The sequence below is a fragment of the Lepisosteus platostomus genome, chromosome 8, assembly GCF_059453375.1.
Source record: "Lepisosteus platostomus isolate fLepPlt1 chromosome 8, fLepPlt1.hap1, whole genome shotgun sequence".
In the NCBI taxonomy this organism is placed as follows: Eukaryota; Metazoa; Chordata; class Actinopteri; order Semionotiformes; family Lepisosteidae; genus Lepisosteus; species Lepisosteus platostomus.
This window is the reverse complement of record NC_142618.1, coordinates 22,143,790-22,158,645: the sequence shown is the minus strand read 5'-3', so window position 1 is coordinate 22,158,645 and position 14,856 is coordinate 22,143,790. Positions and strand designations below refer to the sequence as shown.

The following is a 14,856-nucleotide window of genomic DNA, read 5'->3' as shown; positions in this document are numbered from 1 at the left end:
AGCAAGCAGAGGTGTCTTGTTCAATGAATTTCCTGCCAGATGTGTCCAAGCAATCTCTTGTTTTACAAAATCACTGAGCTCTCCACCTTTATACAATTTTTATACAAGCATGCTGGGATGTTATCGGCTTCATTAACACACGCAGAAACCCCAGGTGTCTCTCTCAAGTACCCACGTGTTTGTTTTTTATCAACTAGTAGTATTTTCAAATCAACAAAGATTCACTGCAAGTTCTTGCACTTCAGCAGGAAATACAAGATGAGGACTCCAGAAGAAAGATACCGCTGAGGCCAACCGTAGACGCCAATGGTACATAGCATTAACTACAAATTTCACAGGCATAGGCATACTACAAGTGTGTTATTTATCAAGTTACAAAGTGCCAGGATTCCTTGACAGACACAGCAATATGAACAAACTTCAAATTAAACAATTATACCTTTCCTAAGTTATTTTAACGTTTTCATCATGTTCTGCAGTTTGCCATCCTTTACAAGCATGAACTGTCAAGGATGATTTGTACACACACACACTAGTTAGGGTCATGTCACATAAAAAGGGGACACCATTCCCTACTTATTAACTTTTACATCTTTTCAGTTAACTCCTTCCTGGAGTTTTGTCTTCAAAAGAAACTTAAGATCATTAGTGGCCAGACTTTCCACAATTTGTTAGAATGTTCCAAAATCCAACCCTTTGGCATAGGATATTACCTTGGATTGTTCCATGACAACAGCAAGATTTACTGTGTTCAATGTGTCATCCTTTGCTATTCTCAAATAATAAATGTTCACAAATCTGTTATTCTGCTTATTTATACCAACCTGAGGGAGGATTTTCTTTCCTTTCAAAACCGAGGAAGTCTGCACATATTAAAATTCATCACTTTCTCCCCATGCAGCACTGACAGCATATAGGATACCTATTAAAAGGAATAATTAAGCTGCAAATTAATACGCTGTCAGCACACTGAGAAAGAATAACGGGAGCTGGTTAAAATTAATTATGGTTTATGGCATAAAGCAAAAAAAAAAAACAGAGTAAAAAAAAATCTCTAGCACCTTCTAGGATTAAGGCATAAAAAATGGCTCACCAAAACTATTCTCATATAAAGGATGGTAGTAAGTTACTATCCAGGGGGAAAACTGTGCTCCCGAGACATTAACGACAATGAGGCAGTGGGGAAAAAAATATATTTCATTTCAGTGGAAGCTGTCTGCATATCTACACTGAATTTTACAGTGTGCATGTTTGGGTGTTCTAGTGGGGTGGCAGGTCAAGCAATGCTTGGAAATTAACGAAGTAAACAAAAGCAGAAATGAGACTGGAATTGCAGGACAAAAAAATCTGTGTGACACCATCAGGGCTGTTAATTAGACTTTTAGGAGCACTTGAAAACCACTAAAAATTTGACTGAAAACAATTATTTACAGACATGAAAAGTCCTTTGAGGCACTGGAGTCCAAATTAATAAAATACAGGTGATCAAGTCCTGAGTTCACAAATACAAAAGTAGACCTACAAAATCACAAAAACTGCAGCTGAACTGTAGCCAGTTCTCCAGTTGAGGAATATTTTTACAACCACTCAAGCCTTTTTCAAGTACCTCTTGGCTTGAAGTATATGAACTGTAGTGCATCTTCTGTTAGTAGTTTCTGACCATTTTGGATGTCCCAAACCAACAAGGGACATTTCTTTCAGCAATTATTACATAACACACTAAGGACATCTATTAGATATTGGCAGACCCATTACTGAGGCAAGCACACTCTTTTGAGATTCTGTTTGCTCCGTTATTAAAACTTATTCAGGAAGAAACACAACCCAGCCTTTGCACAACTCATCCGACCAGTAAAGGCTTGCCATTCTTATCTCTATCTGACATGGTATACATTATTTATAAGTCAGCTTCTCATTAACGACGAACATACAATAATGCAAATTTACAACAATTATGCATATTAGCTTATGTTTTGACCCAATGGCCTGTGTAAAAGCATTTTTGGATTAGAAATTGAGTTGATGGTTTTAACAATAAAAACTAGGCCAGATAAAAATAGCAAATGGTTGGGCTTCTCATTTTGAAGCCTTTCTCCAGAACCCAGCTTTCAGTAATATATGTAAAGCTGCTCTTTTTAAGTCTGTCCATTGTGTAATTAGAGTCAGGACAATGCTAATGCTGTAAATGACAAAAAAAACTTTATCGGAAACTTCCCTTTAGTATGAATAATTTTTTTCTCCAGGGCCAAGGTATAACAAATTCCAGATTTTTATCAGTTTAGTGAAAACCGTGACTTCGCGTTAGTCACGATGACTGACAGATCCTCCCAACAAAGAAATACACTGCCACAAGGAGACATACAGGATAGTTGAAACTAATCAAGTATGAAAATATAGCTGGCTCCAAATGTACTCATACCCTTATAAAAATGTAACTAATAGCAGGTTCTTAAGTTGCTAAGCTTAAGAAGGTGAAGCTCATGTTACTACCTTACCTTAGCAGGTTGCTTATCTGCAGAAGAGAGTCTATAAACTCAGTTCTGTACTTCAAATCATCATGTGGTCTCATGTGACACAAGAGTCATAAATTACTATTTGAAAAATGTGCAGATTTTTTTATGCTGCCCTGAAGCAGATGCCAAAGACATTCAGATTCATGAGGTCAAACTCACATGGTAGTCCTAAAGATATTGTGTCCCGATGATGTGTCTTTTTTTCCCCGATCTCCTCCAATTGTTTCCCTTTGGGCATTAGTTACATTCCCATGCGTTTTTTTTTTTGCAGTAAACAATTAGGAAAAATCTTTAAGTGATTTTAGTGGGGATAGCAACCATTCCATTAGCCTGGAACTCTCCTTATGAGATAGTCGAGATACTGACTAAGCTGATTTTGTGTGCAGGCTCTGTTCATTATCAGTCGCCATCAAGATGACTTTCAGTCTTCTAAATTCTTTCAGAAATCTTGAGACACTGCCACAAGACCACAAAATCAGTAACTACATGCCTATTTTTGACAAGAGGACATGGTGTGAATACATTTGAACATCACTGTAAGAAAAAAATGAAATTATTTTGGAGGAGTCCGTTTGCACAATATTTAGTAAAGTCTTACAATTTTTCATGTTTTTAGTTGATTATGCATCACATACTGAATGAACACTTGCAGTAAAAAAATAAAAAAATAAAGGTATGAATAATTTGAAGCCACACATATTGACTGTGAGCTGGGAAACTATTTAAATCAGATTACTGAGGCAAAAATCTGTTGACAGAGCAAAAACTTTTCTGCCAGGAGATCATCACCTGCTACTATCCTTCTTGGATGCAGAAGTGGACAGTCTACTGTTGGTTTTGTAGAAATACCTAAAGCATTAAAGGTATTAAGACAAACAAAAAACTCTTCCGCAGCTCTACAGAGACACATCACTACACTACATGCCTAAATTATTGTGGGCCACTACTGACAAGCACCCAGAATTTGACAAAGGGGATTTTGATACAAATGTACCGTATTAGAATCAGACATATTTCAGTTTCTACCAAATCGATGCCTAGTGGGCTCACAGTTGGCATTAAACAGGGTGTTGACTCTGCTTAAGAGAATGGATGAGATTAAAGAACCTATTACAATAGTAGTTCTAATATACCGTATATGCTACCTTGCAAGCTAGAGAGGAAAAATGGACTGATCCACAGATCTCTTAATTTTGTATTGTTTCACTCCACAGGCTGCTTTTGAAACCCCACGATAACACCACAATGTCAGAACATAATTTACACTTACATTTTATGTCAAGATATTTCAGGACCTCAGACAGCTAATATAGTGTAGCATGTATTCTTAACCTCCTTAGTTTGACCAGCTCTTTTACAATAAAATACATACCGAGTCCCTGCAAAATGAGTGCAATATTACAATGTAGAAAACAAAAAGAAGTATGCATTGTGTTACAAATGCCATTAACAAAAAGCTACAATATAAGTAAGTGTTCCTCTGGTGTATCCTCATTCACACAATTCAAATGAGAAAATGACCCCACGCTACACAGAGTCAGTCTTTATACTCACAGAAATGCACAGGTTACAGATGCACACAAAATGTGCAGTGCCGTGGTAGGTACCTTTGCGAGTTTTATTTACATTTTAGTTTAAATTTAACATTATAGTATTACTGGCTGTTTCAGCATGTCACTAATGGAAAATCACTTTTTATACTTCTTGGTGGTCTGCTACAAAACAAAATACGTTTTAGAGCTCTATCAGTATCCCGCGGCAATCAGAAGCAAAAACATGCTTTTCTTGCCATTACCTACCGATCAAAAAAAGCTGTTCACTCCCAACAAACAATAATGTCTAGTTTAAAGAACAAATCCTGTAACACTTTGTGGTACAAAAAAATGTTAGCTTACCAGAACATCGGATGTAAGAGTTAATCACAAAGTAAGCTTTTCCAAATTCTTCAAAAGGCTGTGCACCTTCTTTACCTACTTTTCTTTAAAAACATTGGTCATACTTTGTGTTATATTTGAAGTTAACTAAACAATATTTGTAATAATGAAAATGCAATCCATCATCCAGTACAGTGATAAAAAAGTACACCATTTTTATCTGACTTTACATTCAAAATAGCCTATCCTTTTAAAATCTGTAAATCTGTTTTTCTTTTTGATGCATTAAATGTAGAGTAAAATGGTTATGTAATGTGCACTTGTAAATTCTGCATCCTGTAGTTCACTAGTTATGTCTCACATTTATTCCCTCTCTGGCCAAAAACCTTATTATATTGTAATATCTTTGGGGCGTGATGCAGAATATAGTTTGGCTAAATTGCATGGTACATAATGGAAGAAGCAAAAACAGATTACTATATTTAAACAATAATACCAGTAGCTAAGACCTGGGTTTGTGATCAACGTTAATGCAAGTAAAACACTTTACAGTATCTGGCATTCTAAAACAATATTCACTATGTTCTGTGGAAAAGAGACAATTTATACTCCAGATTCCAAAAATAAGTTCTGAGAACTGTTGCTGTTTAGACTTATCAAACTACTTTACAATAGTTACTTTACTATTATGGAAATAAATTTGAACTTCTAAGGAAGTTTGCTGCACCTTATAGAACCCAGAGATCAAAATATGAATTTAAAGAAGTAAAACAGCTTATTCTTCAAACATTTAGCTCAATTCAAAGAAATAAAGTTTTAATGCAATAATGAAGAAGCAATTATCTTAGTAATACGTCTGTGTGGGAGTTAAAAATCCCATTTCCATCACAAAAGGGTTTTAGTCAGAAGAACACTGATGCTGTAGAACATGCAGAAATGTTCTGCAACCTCCATCTAATTTATCTTTTAAAAATGAATGCATAAAATAGATTTATTTCTCTCAAAAAAAGCCCATCTTATTCACAGGTGTTTTAAAGCATTTTAAATATGATCAACAACTGCAACAAATACTAATTTAACAATATTACAATGAACTGTGAATGCACTATTACCTTTGGAGATATTGTTAACAGTAAATGAGAGGGTCTTAAATACTGTATCTCAAAGAGAGCCTGAAAATAAATGTCAAGCCTTATAACATCAGAAAAGGACTTAGTGCAATGTGGCAGGCACATTCTGGCAGGCACACAGATCCCATGACAAATACTGCTGTAAGGAAAGTCCAAAGCAAATTTCCCCTGAACTATAGACAGACCGTAGTGTTTCACAAACACACACTGATTGTCCAGTTTATCCCAGAAGGAAAGACAACCTGCTCTTAGATAAATCCATTTCACGGACTGACCAGTTATGTACTGTAAACGCTGAAGTAACTGGCAGCTATAAAGACCTACAAGGCCCTTGCTATGGGAGTCTGGAACAAGAAACCCAGCCATGATGTTGAAGACGATACCACAGCTTCTTTCTAGATGTGGCTGGATGAGATCCATTGATTAGCTACTGAAAACCCAAAGGGAAAGATGGGCTAAATGGTCTCCTCTCATTTGCAAATTTTCTTTTGTTTTTATATCTTTTAATATAACCCTAGCAGTACTCATACATAAACCTGATCAGTGTCTACACAGATGGATGTCAACTGCACCTGCCCTCTTCCTGTGCAGCTGAAGTGAATGGCTGTCTCTTGCTGATAGTATTACCAAGTTGGTCCAACAGGAGAGGTATGGGACAACAAGCAGACCTTGAGATTGTTATACTTCCCCAATGTATCACTGAGCAGTAAGGCTGCCCTCAATTTATACCAAAGGCATCAGTACAATTCTGTCACCCCAGCAGCTATCTTGAACATCATGACAATCAAAATCAGGCTGACCACAGTATCCTCACATCTTCTATCAGGTCTATCAAAGACAAAATGGCCAATACGCCCGTCAGCGAATAAAACGTTGTACCATTCTCTCGGAAAACCAACATTCTCTTGGAAAACCACCTGGGAAGACAGTGATTTAATCTCTTAAACTGTGCGTTACCCTCGAATTACCTCCGAGCAAGCGAGATTTCACCCATGACAAAGGTGAGCTACCTTTGTCCCTCTAATGTGCACGTTATTTCTTCCGGGGATTTTCCATACCATAGCCACTGCAGTCTGAAAGTGATTACACAGCGGAATTGAATGGATGTAGCGGTCCTAGACTAGTGTACCAGTCCTCTGCTTTCCAGGAAGTGGCCTGTCCTCACTTGCAATCAAAAAAGCTAGGTGGGCAGTATAATCTCCGGGCACTTGTCACCTTTGTTATTTTCTCATGTTATTTCTTCTTAAACAAGCTGGTCTCCTGGTTTCTGCAGAACATCTTGTTCCCTGAGCAAGACTTCTCACAGATGGTCATCTTCAAACAAGCCGAGAGCAACAAGGTGATTATCGTTACTTAATTGGGGCATGGTGTGTCTTGAGCTGTTCTTGCATTAATTAAAATCATCTTTCTTTGAATGGCTAGACAGATCCTTAATCAGCTCAATGTTGTCTCAACACAAACATCAAACACTAAGCACCTGGCGTTTGTATAAAATCACATGACTTGAGCTCAGAATTTTGTTATCCCAAGGAATAATACTATTCAAACAACCAACAAACCTACCTGACGTAAAACAGTGGTGCTTTCATTTTCCAAAAAGAATGTTCAGAGCAAATTCATATTTAACCAGGTCGCTACCTGAAACCAAATTTGTCAGTTCGTGTCTGATTGTTCTTCAGTAATGCCAAAGATTTAAAAGAAATCAAACCATCTCAATACTGGAGGTAGTAATACATAAATCAGCTGTTCAAACCTTTGAAGTCCCACATACTGTATCCAGATGAGCATGTGAACATTGTTTACCAGGAAGTATAATAGCAGTATTGTTTGCATTTGTTTTCCTATGACCTTAAGCTTGCACCATACTTTTATTTTGTCCAAAATGAACCAGTGAACTCCTAGCTCTTTAAAATGCAGTATCCTAGTCATCCTTTTTGTTTGCTCTGCTATTCAAGCGTATAGCTCCATTGTATCCATGAAAAAGCCAGTTTACAGACCAAACTGATTGTTCTGTAAAGGCAGTGTTGCCAAATGGGGAAACTGTATGATGTTTTCCCTTGGAATGTCCTCAGGAGACATAGAGCATTCATCAAAAATAGAAGGTCAGACCCATTCTATCAAACAAAAGGCAAATGCAGAGGAAACACAGAAAAATATACTGGATAATCACTTATTTCCTTACTTAAATTTCAGTTACCAGTCTAGCCTCTAATTAAGCACACCAAGCAGAAAGTAAGGGTTTCCTAGGGACACAATCAAAGATTTATTTTTTCAAAACGTACCACAACATATACAGTAGAGAAATATGAAAGTGTTTTATTGGCTTTAGTTAGCCTGCATCAGAAAGCCATTAGTAATCAGTCTTACAAAGTCAGGTTTATCCTATAATGTATACAATTCTATTTATCACAATGTACATATACTGTACATCTCATAAGGAAAACATTCTACTAGAAATAGAGAAACTCAGAACAAAAACAGCAGCACTTGAACAAACCACAAGAGTGGCTTCATTTTCAACAGGGTAAAATGATCACAATCATGATGGCAGGCTGCTCCTGATTATTGGCTATCCCAGAGTGCCCAGAATGGCAATAGAAAGAGAAACTGAGTTGGCAGACAGACCGAGAACACGTCTGGCGAAGGGTATTATGTGTGAGATACATCAATGTACAAAAAACACGCAGACAGCTCATTCCATGGCCAACCAGAAGACACAGAGCACCGCACTGTCTTGGACTACAAATCAGATGGTTTAATCACAACGTTCTCTGCTGCAAAAACTCCAGATTGCAACCTGTAGCTTGACTGGTTCAGAATTCGAGGAGGTTCCAAAATTTCAGGTTTCAAGAGGGCTCACTGACATTTACATCATAATAACTCAGAAATCACTAGAGCATGAGATTAAGTTTCATTAACCTGGACCACTTTCCAGAGAATTCTTTTAACTCTCTGCCTTCATACAATGTTAGATAATTAATCCCAGGTAGCCCGTTTGGTTGCTAGTAGTGTTTCTTAATGATCCTATCCACGATCTCATCTTGAAAGAAGCCAGGGTATCAGCTTTGCAATATTTGTTCCATAGAACCACAACAGTTTGTGCTGAATAGAGCATCTGAGACTCCACACAAAATGCACTTTCCCATACACAGAGACAAATACATTACCTGAGATATAATTACAATTTGCTTTATGGCTTCAGTAGAGAACTATAAACATGAAGCAATTGAATACTGAATAATCCACTCTGGCAAGAAACTATATGCAGCTATCACAGGCTATCTAGACATATTGGATTCTCAGACTATTTTTGCCATGTCTGCTTGACAAATGTTCTTCACAGAGAAAGAAATTATACTGAAAATATGCATTTCACAAAGCAGAATTTGGAGAAGCTTAGCAAATTATCACTTTCTGGTCAGTGATAAAGGCCCCTGGTAAGCACAGACGGCACTGAACAATGTTTCAATCAATTCTAACAAGCACAGGTGTCTACAAATATGCAAGTGATACAAAAGAGAGAAGCCGCAGCACATGAAATATTCTGATTTGTGTAACTTGTGCAAAAGCGAATATCCAATCCTTTTGAAAAAAAGTAATTCACACAGATCAATACAGTTTAAAAACATACAAAGAGACTACTATACTACAACTCTAATACAAATCATTCTAAAGAGAAATCAAAATATTTTACAAACATACTTTAAAATTGCCAATAAAATATAAATTGGGTGAAGACCTTTTCTCACCCCCTAAAAATGAAATCACAGAAGTCTCTGTTTACATCTTTATATTACAATCAATATGGTACCTTTAGTCATGCCAGGTACTGTATGTTCATAGTTTTACCTGCTGAACAGTAAAAAGGGCTGTATTTCAGACTGGGATTCCCATATATAAGAACATGTTCTTTTAACCAAGGCTTTCATGGTAAACACAGACAAACATTATCAGATTCTTGGCACGGCCAGTGGTTTTATAAACTTGCCTTTTTTCTGAATAAAGATTCTGTTATTGGAACCGGGACTTCTTGCTCCCCAATCTCACTGACAATGCAAGTGCTAATTCCATGCTGTGATTCATCCCTTCCCTGCTTCATTCCATTAAAATCCAGCTGCGCTCAGCCCTGTGCAAGAAAGCCACAGATCAGGCCAGTACAATTCCTCAAAAAAATGCTAAATGTTAAGTGTTCCGGTGATAAGCATCTTGCTAACTAATCTTATGGTCTTTGCTAAAGGGCTAAAACTGTCCTTTTAAGTTATGTGTACCGAGCGGTTTTATCTCAAGGCAGCTTCAGTTTGAAATGACATCAAGAATGTTTTGTATGTGTCATGTGGCACTTGTTTCTCATGCAACTGCTATATAAAAGCTATATAACAAGAAGTAGGAAGAACGTCTTAAGGAATACATGGTGGCATGGAAAGCACAGCTCGATTTACACAGAAAAAAAACTTTGGGAAGGAGCCAAATTCAGTTCACTGTAGAAGTCGAAATGATTAAATTGATCAAAATGAAAAAAATCTAATGTGCTTGGTTGTTGAGTGACTCAACAAACTATGAAAAGGCGGTTGCTGCAGGTGGAGCACTATGACCCAGGGGTCTCAGGCTAGAACCCGAGTCTGTAGCCTGCTGCTTAGGAAACCCCAGCTTACTGACTGGGATTCCCCTTGCAGCTGCTTGGAGTTAGTAAAGTATCGCCAGAGCAGGGCAGACAGCAATCAGTAAGGGCTCTCTCAGCTTTTCATCAAAGGCCAGCTTTCTGAGCACCCGGATGTGATGTCAGAGAGAAACCCACCCCTCATCCAGTCAGTACTAACTCTCCCGTCAGGCACCACTGAGCCTGCAGAGTGACCAAAGAGCAGCGTCTCAATAGGAGGGCAGGTCAGACTGAGGCTTGTCCCTCAGTCCTCATTCTCTCCTTCAGCAGTACTGGAGTCGCTGCTGTGAGCCGAGACAAAGAAACATTTGGCGAAAGCAAATTGGGTGTGGGCAGAAAATCAAAACTAGGAAAAAAAATTGTTCAAATAAAAAATCTTTCCCCCTTGCATCGCTAATCATACAATACAAACTGGAAGTAATGTTTCACTGAGTTAATTTTGAACTTTATGCTGCAAATATTGATTGCTATGCGATTGTCAAAATTTTCTTTCAGTTTATAAACCATTTAAAGCCCAAGTAACTCATATTACAGTACCTCAATGTTTATTTAGTAAGATTTAAAATGAAAAGCACACTAAGTAATACGAAGGGTAATAACTTAATTCACTCTGATTTACCTGTTCTAACTATATTTAATGTTAAACATCTTTTTGCAATGTTTAGAAAATGTACCTCATTGTTTCCTAGTGAAGCTATAAGGGAGGTGTCTAATAGTGATGATTTGTTCTAGGATCTGCTGTCCTAGAATACAACAAGGATAGTGTGACAGGCCAGTTACTTGTCTAGAATGGCACCAGTACTGAAAGGACAAGCTTATAGACAAGTTCCAAAAAAGAAATTAAAATTTTAATTTACTTTATAAAATGGGAAAGCCACCAATACCACTCGTTACAATAGCCGCTTTTAAATGATATGCCTTTTAACTTTCTATGTTTTGGGAATCATCAAGAAATATTTAGTGCTTGCTTAGGCGTATTACTAAGTAGTAAAATTCTACAAGAACTGAGTAGTAAAATTCATGGAAAAAAAATTTATTTGCCGACTTCTGTAATTGGGATTAACCTGGAAAGTTGTTTTTACATGATAAAATGGTAAGATACGTTCAGTAACAGTGATTCGTGCAATTCATTATGCTGTTTTTTTGTGAGTCTTCAGATCAATTGAAGCTATAAAACTGTTTAACATTAATCTATCTCATTGCAGTAATGTATTTCTCAGTAAAAGGCGTGCCTTCTGATTTTAAAGAGTATTTTCATAAAGGAACTTTCACTGCTGCACTAGTGAGTTTATCATAGCCTCGTTAGCCTGTAAATGCTACTTAAAAATCCGGAGGTAATCAGGGTTTATTATCGCTTTTAACAAATGATTTCATTCTTCTGACTTTTACAAAGCAATTAAGCACAGTGCCAATAATAGGCTACGAACACTAATACTGTGGTTTTGTAACCGAATTTAGAAGAGTGTTTTAATTAACATGTAGTTCTTTAACGGATCTTACAAGACTGAATGAAGATTAAAATCATTACACACAGCAGTACAGTCATGGGAGTGCCCTGAAGTCGCAGTTTAAATTAACCTTTAGGGTATCGGCTGTTCAAGGAACATTTAGCTACAGAATAAAACAATAAACGGCCTTATGCCATTACGTATTTATAAACAAGCCAATCTGAATGAAGTAAATAATGTTTAGATTACACACACCTTAAATAAAAGTTAAATGCAATCAGATCAGAAACTACCCACAGTACAACCGGCTGGACGCTGGGCTCTCACCAATAAGACCCAGGAGAACCCGGGGACCCGCCCGCAAACCTGGTTTGAACTAGGTCCACAACAACAAATTATCGATTCCTCTTATTGGAAAAAAAAAGTTTTAACAGATCAAGGCCCTTCGTTGTAAAATCACTCGCGGTAGGGAACGTTTCACGACAAAACCATGTAATAACTGACTTATGAACGTGAAACAAACATATGGAGAGGTAGTGTGTATGTTTGGTAGATGGATAACAATATAAAACCCCAAACACCACTATGTAAATAACTAAGTACATCAAACAATGAACAACCTTTATTATTTAGAAATCAGAGCGCCTATACCTTAAAAAAACAAGATGCAATAAAATTCATGCTCACAGCGGGATGACAACATTGAGGAGCCAACCTAATCGACTTGACAGTCTGTGTCAAAGCTCCTGTCGCTTGTTTGCAAAACACAAGGGCCACCCAAAAAATAAATCACAATTTCTACTCGCTTGTACAGATACAAATGACAACAAGCACGATCCCGATTAATAGTCATACGATTCTCGAGCATCTTCACGGTTTCAATTCTTACAACTTAAAAAATAAAAAATAATTTCAAGAATCTTCAGCAATTGCGAACCTCACAGCACTGTAACTAGTCCTCTTTTTTTCACAAAATATATGCCGAACAAAAAGGAGGGGCTTTGGATTTACGAAATCGACGTTGGTTTTAGCGGTCCTGGATTTTTTTTTTCCTTCACGTTAGACATGGTGATTTATCTGCCGTCTTACCGTCGATATTCTCCCTGTCGCTGATGTGCTGAAGGTTGCAGCCCGTGTCTTCTCGGCTGAGCTCGGGCTCCGGGCGGTAGGACTCCAGCCTGGAGTGAGCGTTTCTCCGGAGCTTGGGGCTGGAGGACACGCAGCAGGACGTCGTGTTCCCCATTTTTAGGGTTGTTTTTTAATATACTCAGTGCTCTTCAGCTTTGCTTGGCAGCACAGACCGAAGCTGGTCTTGAAAGAGAAGGCTAGGGCGCCGAGGGTGGAACTGCAACACCAGAATATCCGATCAGTTATACACCCTCGTCCGGTCCTAGCTAGCAGCAGCAGCAGCAATAATGCAAAGCCATTTGCGAACAGAAAAAAGAGCAAGAAATCGGAGAAAGGTTTGAAACCCTTTCCCTTTTCTTTCTGCACTCCTGATATTTTAAGCAGGCACTGAAATCTGCACAACCCACGCAGCAGTCTGGTTTACTTGTCGTGATTGATCTAAATAAACAAAACGAAAGGGGGTCTGCTGTTATCCCCTCGTCATTTTAAACCCATTAACAGGGGAATGTAAACTGAGGATGTTAGCGAAACATTGCAAGCGTCGCGGCTCCTGCTGTCAGTGTACATAGCAAACAGAGGCAACACAGTCGAAGCAGTTTGATTGAAAAGGTTCCGGTTCAAGTGGGTGGTAACGCTTCTGCAAAATTCGCTGCTGGGAGCCTAAAAATGTGTTGGACAGGAAAGAATGGAGGGTTCAAGCGTGATATGTAGTTTCTCCTGGAAATGAAGTTTTTCTCTTGTCGTAACTGCGTTTATTATTAAAATAGCTGTACTCATTTCGTATTTTGTAAATTAAGTAAATATTAGAACGGTTGTATGTTACACGTAATTTACTGTACACCACAGAAAGGTGTTGTAATCTGTTTTATATGAATACAAATGTTTCTTTTTGTTTTAGCTCTTTGTAAGTATGTTTGGCGCTAGGATAAAAAATGATTAAAACCTAGAAATTATAATGTTGGAAAGGCCTCTAAAAAGATATCTCGGATTATTTAAAAAAAACGGTTTGGTCCCATTTCCTGCTGCCCAACTATTAGTAATGTTATTATTCCAGTAATCAAAGTAAATTGTGCCAATAAATAAAAAGACAGAAAAAGAGAAATGAAATCCTTATTTATTAGCATATAAATGATGTCTATGGACATCACATACTCTTCACTTGGTGTTAAGTATTATTTTCTATCACACGTGGGAAAGCTGTAATAATTGAATAGATATTAGCTTAACCCATCTATCTGCGTGCTTGTTCACCCACAGGAGATCGTCAGTCTTACAATAGTTCTTTTTCCTACTGTAAGACATTTTAGAGAAATTCAGATTTCTCTGCAGATAATGTTTACATGGTAAATGTCAGATTTGTGTGACTTTGATAAAGATCAGTATAACACAAAAACTAAGAATTGCCTTTGCTTTGTTTTTGAGTGGTTTAAGGAACTTGCAAGGAATGTGTTTTGGGAATCACATAAAGAAAACTACTAAGGAAAGTTCAGTAGTAGTTACGTTCCAATTACTATTACTAACATGTCAGCCATTAACTGCATATAAGATACACTGTTCACATGAAGCAAGTTTTTGTTTCTCAGTATCAGTTATGTTTCATAATGTTGTGCAATGTTTTTTTATATGTCAGGGTCTGTTTCAAGTCCATTTGTGTTTTCCGTTTCAAATGTTTTGCAGTTCATTTTTATTTTCTACCTTCAAATAACAACCTTTAATATCAAGAGGATGTTATTTTAATGCACGTATATGAGAGTAGATTCAGCCTGAAGTGTTGACAAACAAGCTATTTGGATTCAATGGAAATCAGAGAAGGATACTGGGGGCCATTTCCTCTAAGTAGCTGTGTGAGGATTTGTTTAAAATTAGAGAGACCCAAACAAGCCTTACTTTACTCATTTCACAAACTACGAATTTGTGTTTCACTTTTTAAGTAACATTTTGTATTCATGTGGCCTTCAAAATTACATATATTTTTCTGTACATATCATGCTAGAGTAGTGTACCTCAGTAAAGTACTCAGCTAGTAAAGATCTTTTGAATATAAGGGTCCTAATCAGGGCTATAACTCTGTGTGGGTTGTAATTTGTGAAGGTTAGCTCAAGTCAC

The 14,856-nt window shown here is 37.4% G+C and overlaps 1 protein-coding gene across 2 annotated transcripts in view; it reads right to left on the bottom strand.

Moving 5' to 3' along the window:
* The window catches only part of ccny (cyclin Y), a 79,278-nt gene extending 65,914 nt beyond the window's left edge, over positions 1 to 13,364 (bottom strand). Inside the window, exon 1 of one of the 2 annotated variants that reach the window (XM_088642922.1) lies at positions 12,712 to 13,364. In XM_088642922.1, the coding sequence (XP_088499048.1) occupies positions 12,712 to 12,865 (154 nt within the window). In that variant the 5' untranslated portion in view covers positions 12,866 to 13,364. The remainder of the gene's footprint in view (positions 1 to 12,711) is intronic. The other variant, XM_088642923.1, reaches the window with a different exon arrangement.
* Between the last annotated feature and the right edge of the window lie 1,492 nt (positions 13,365 to 14,856).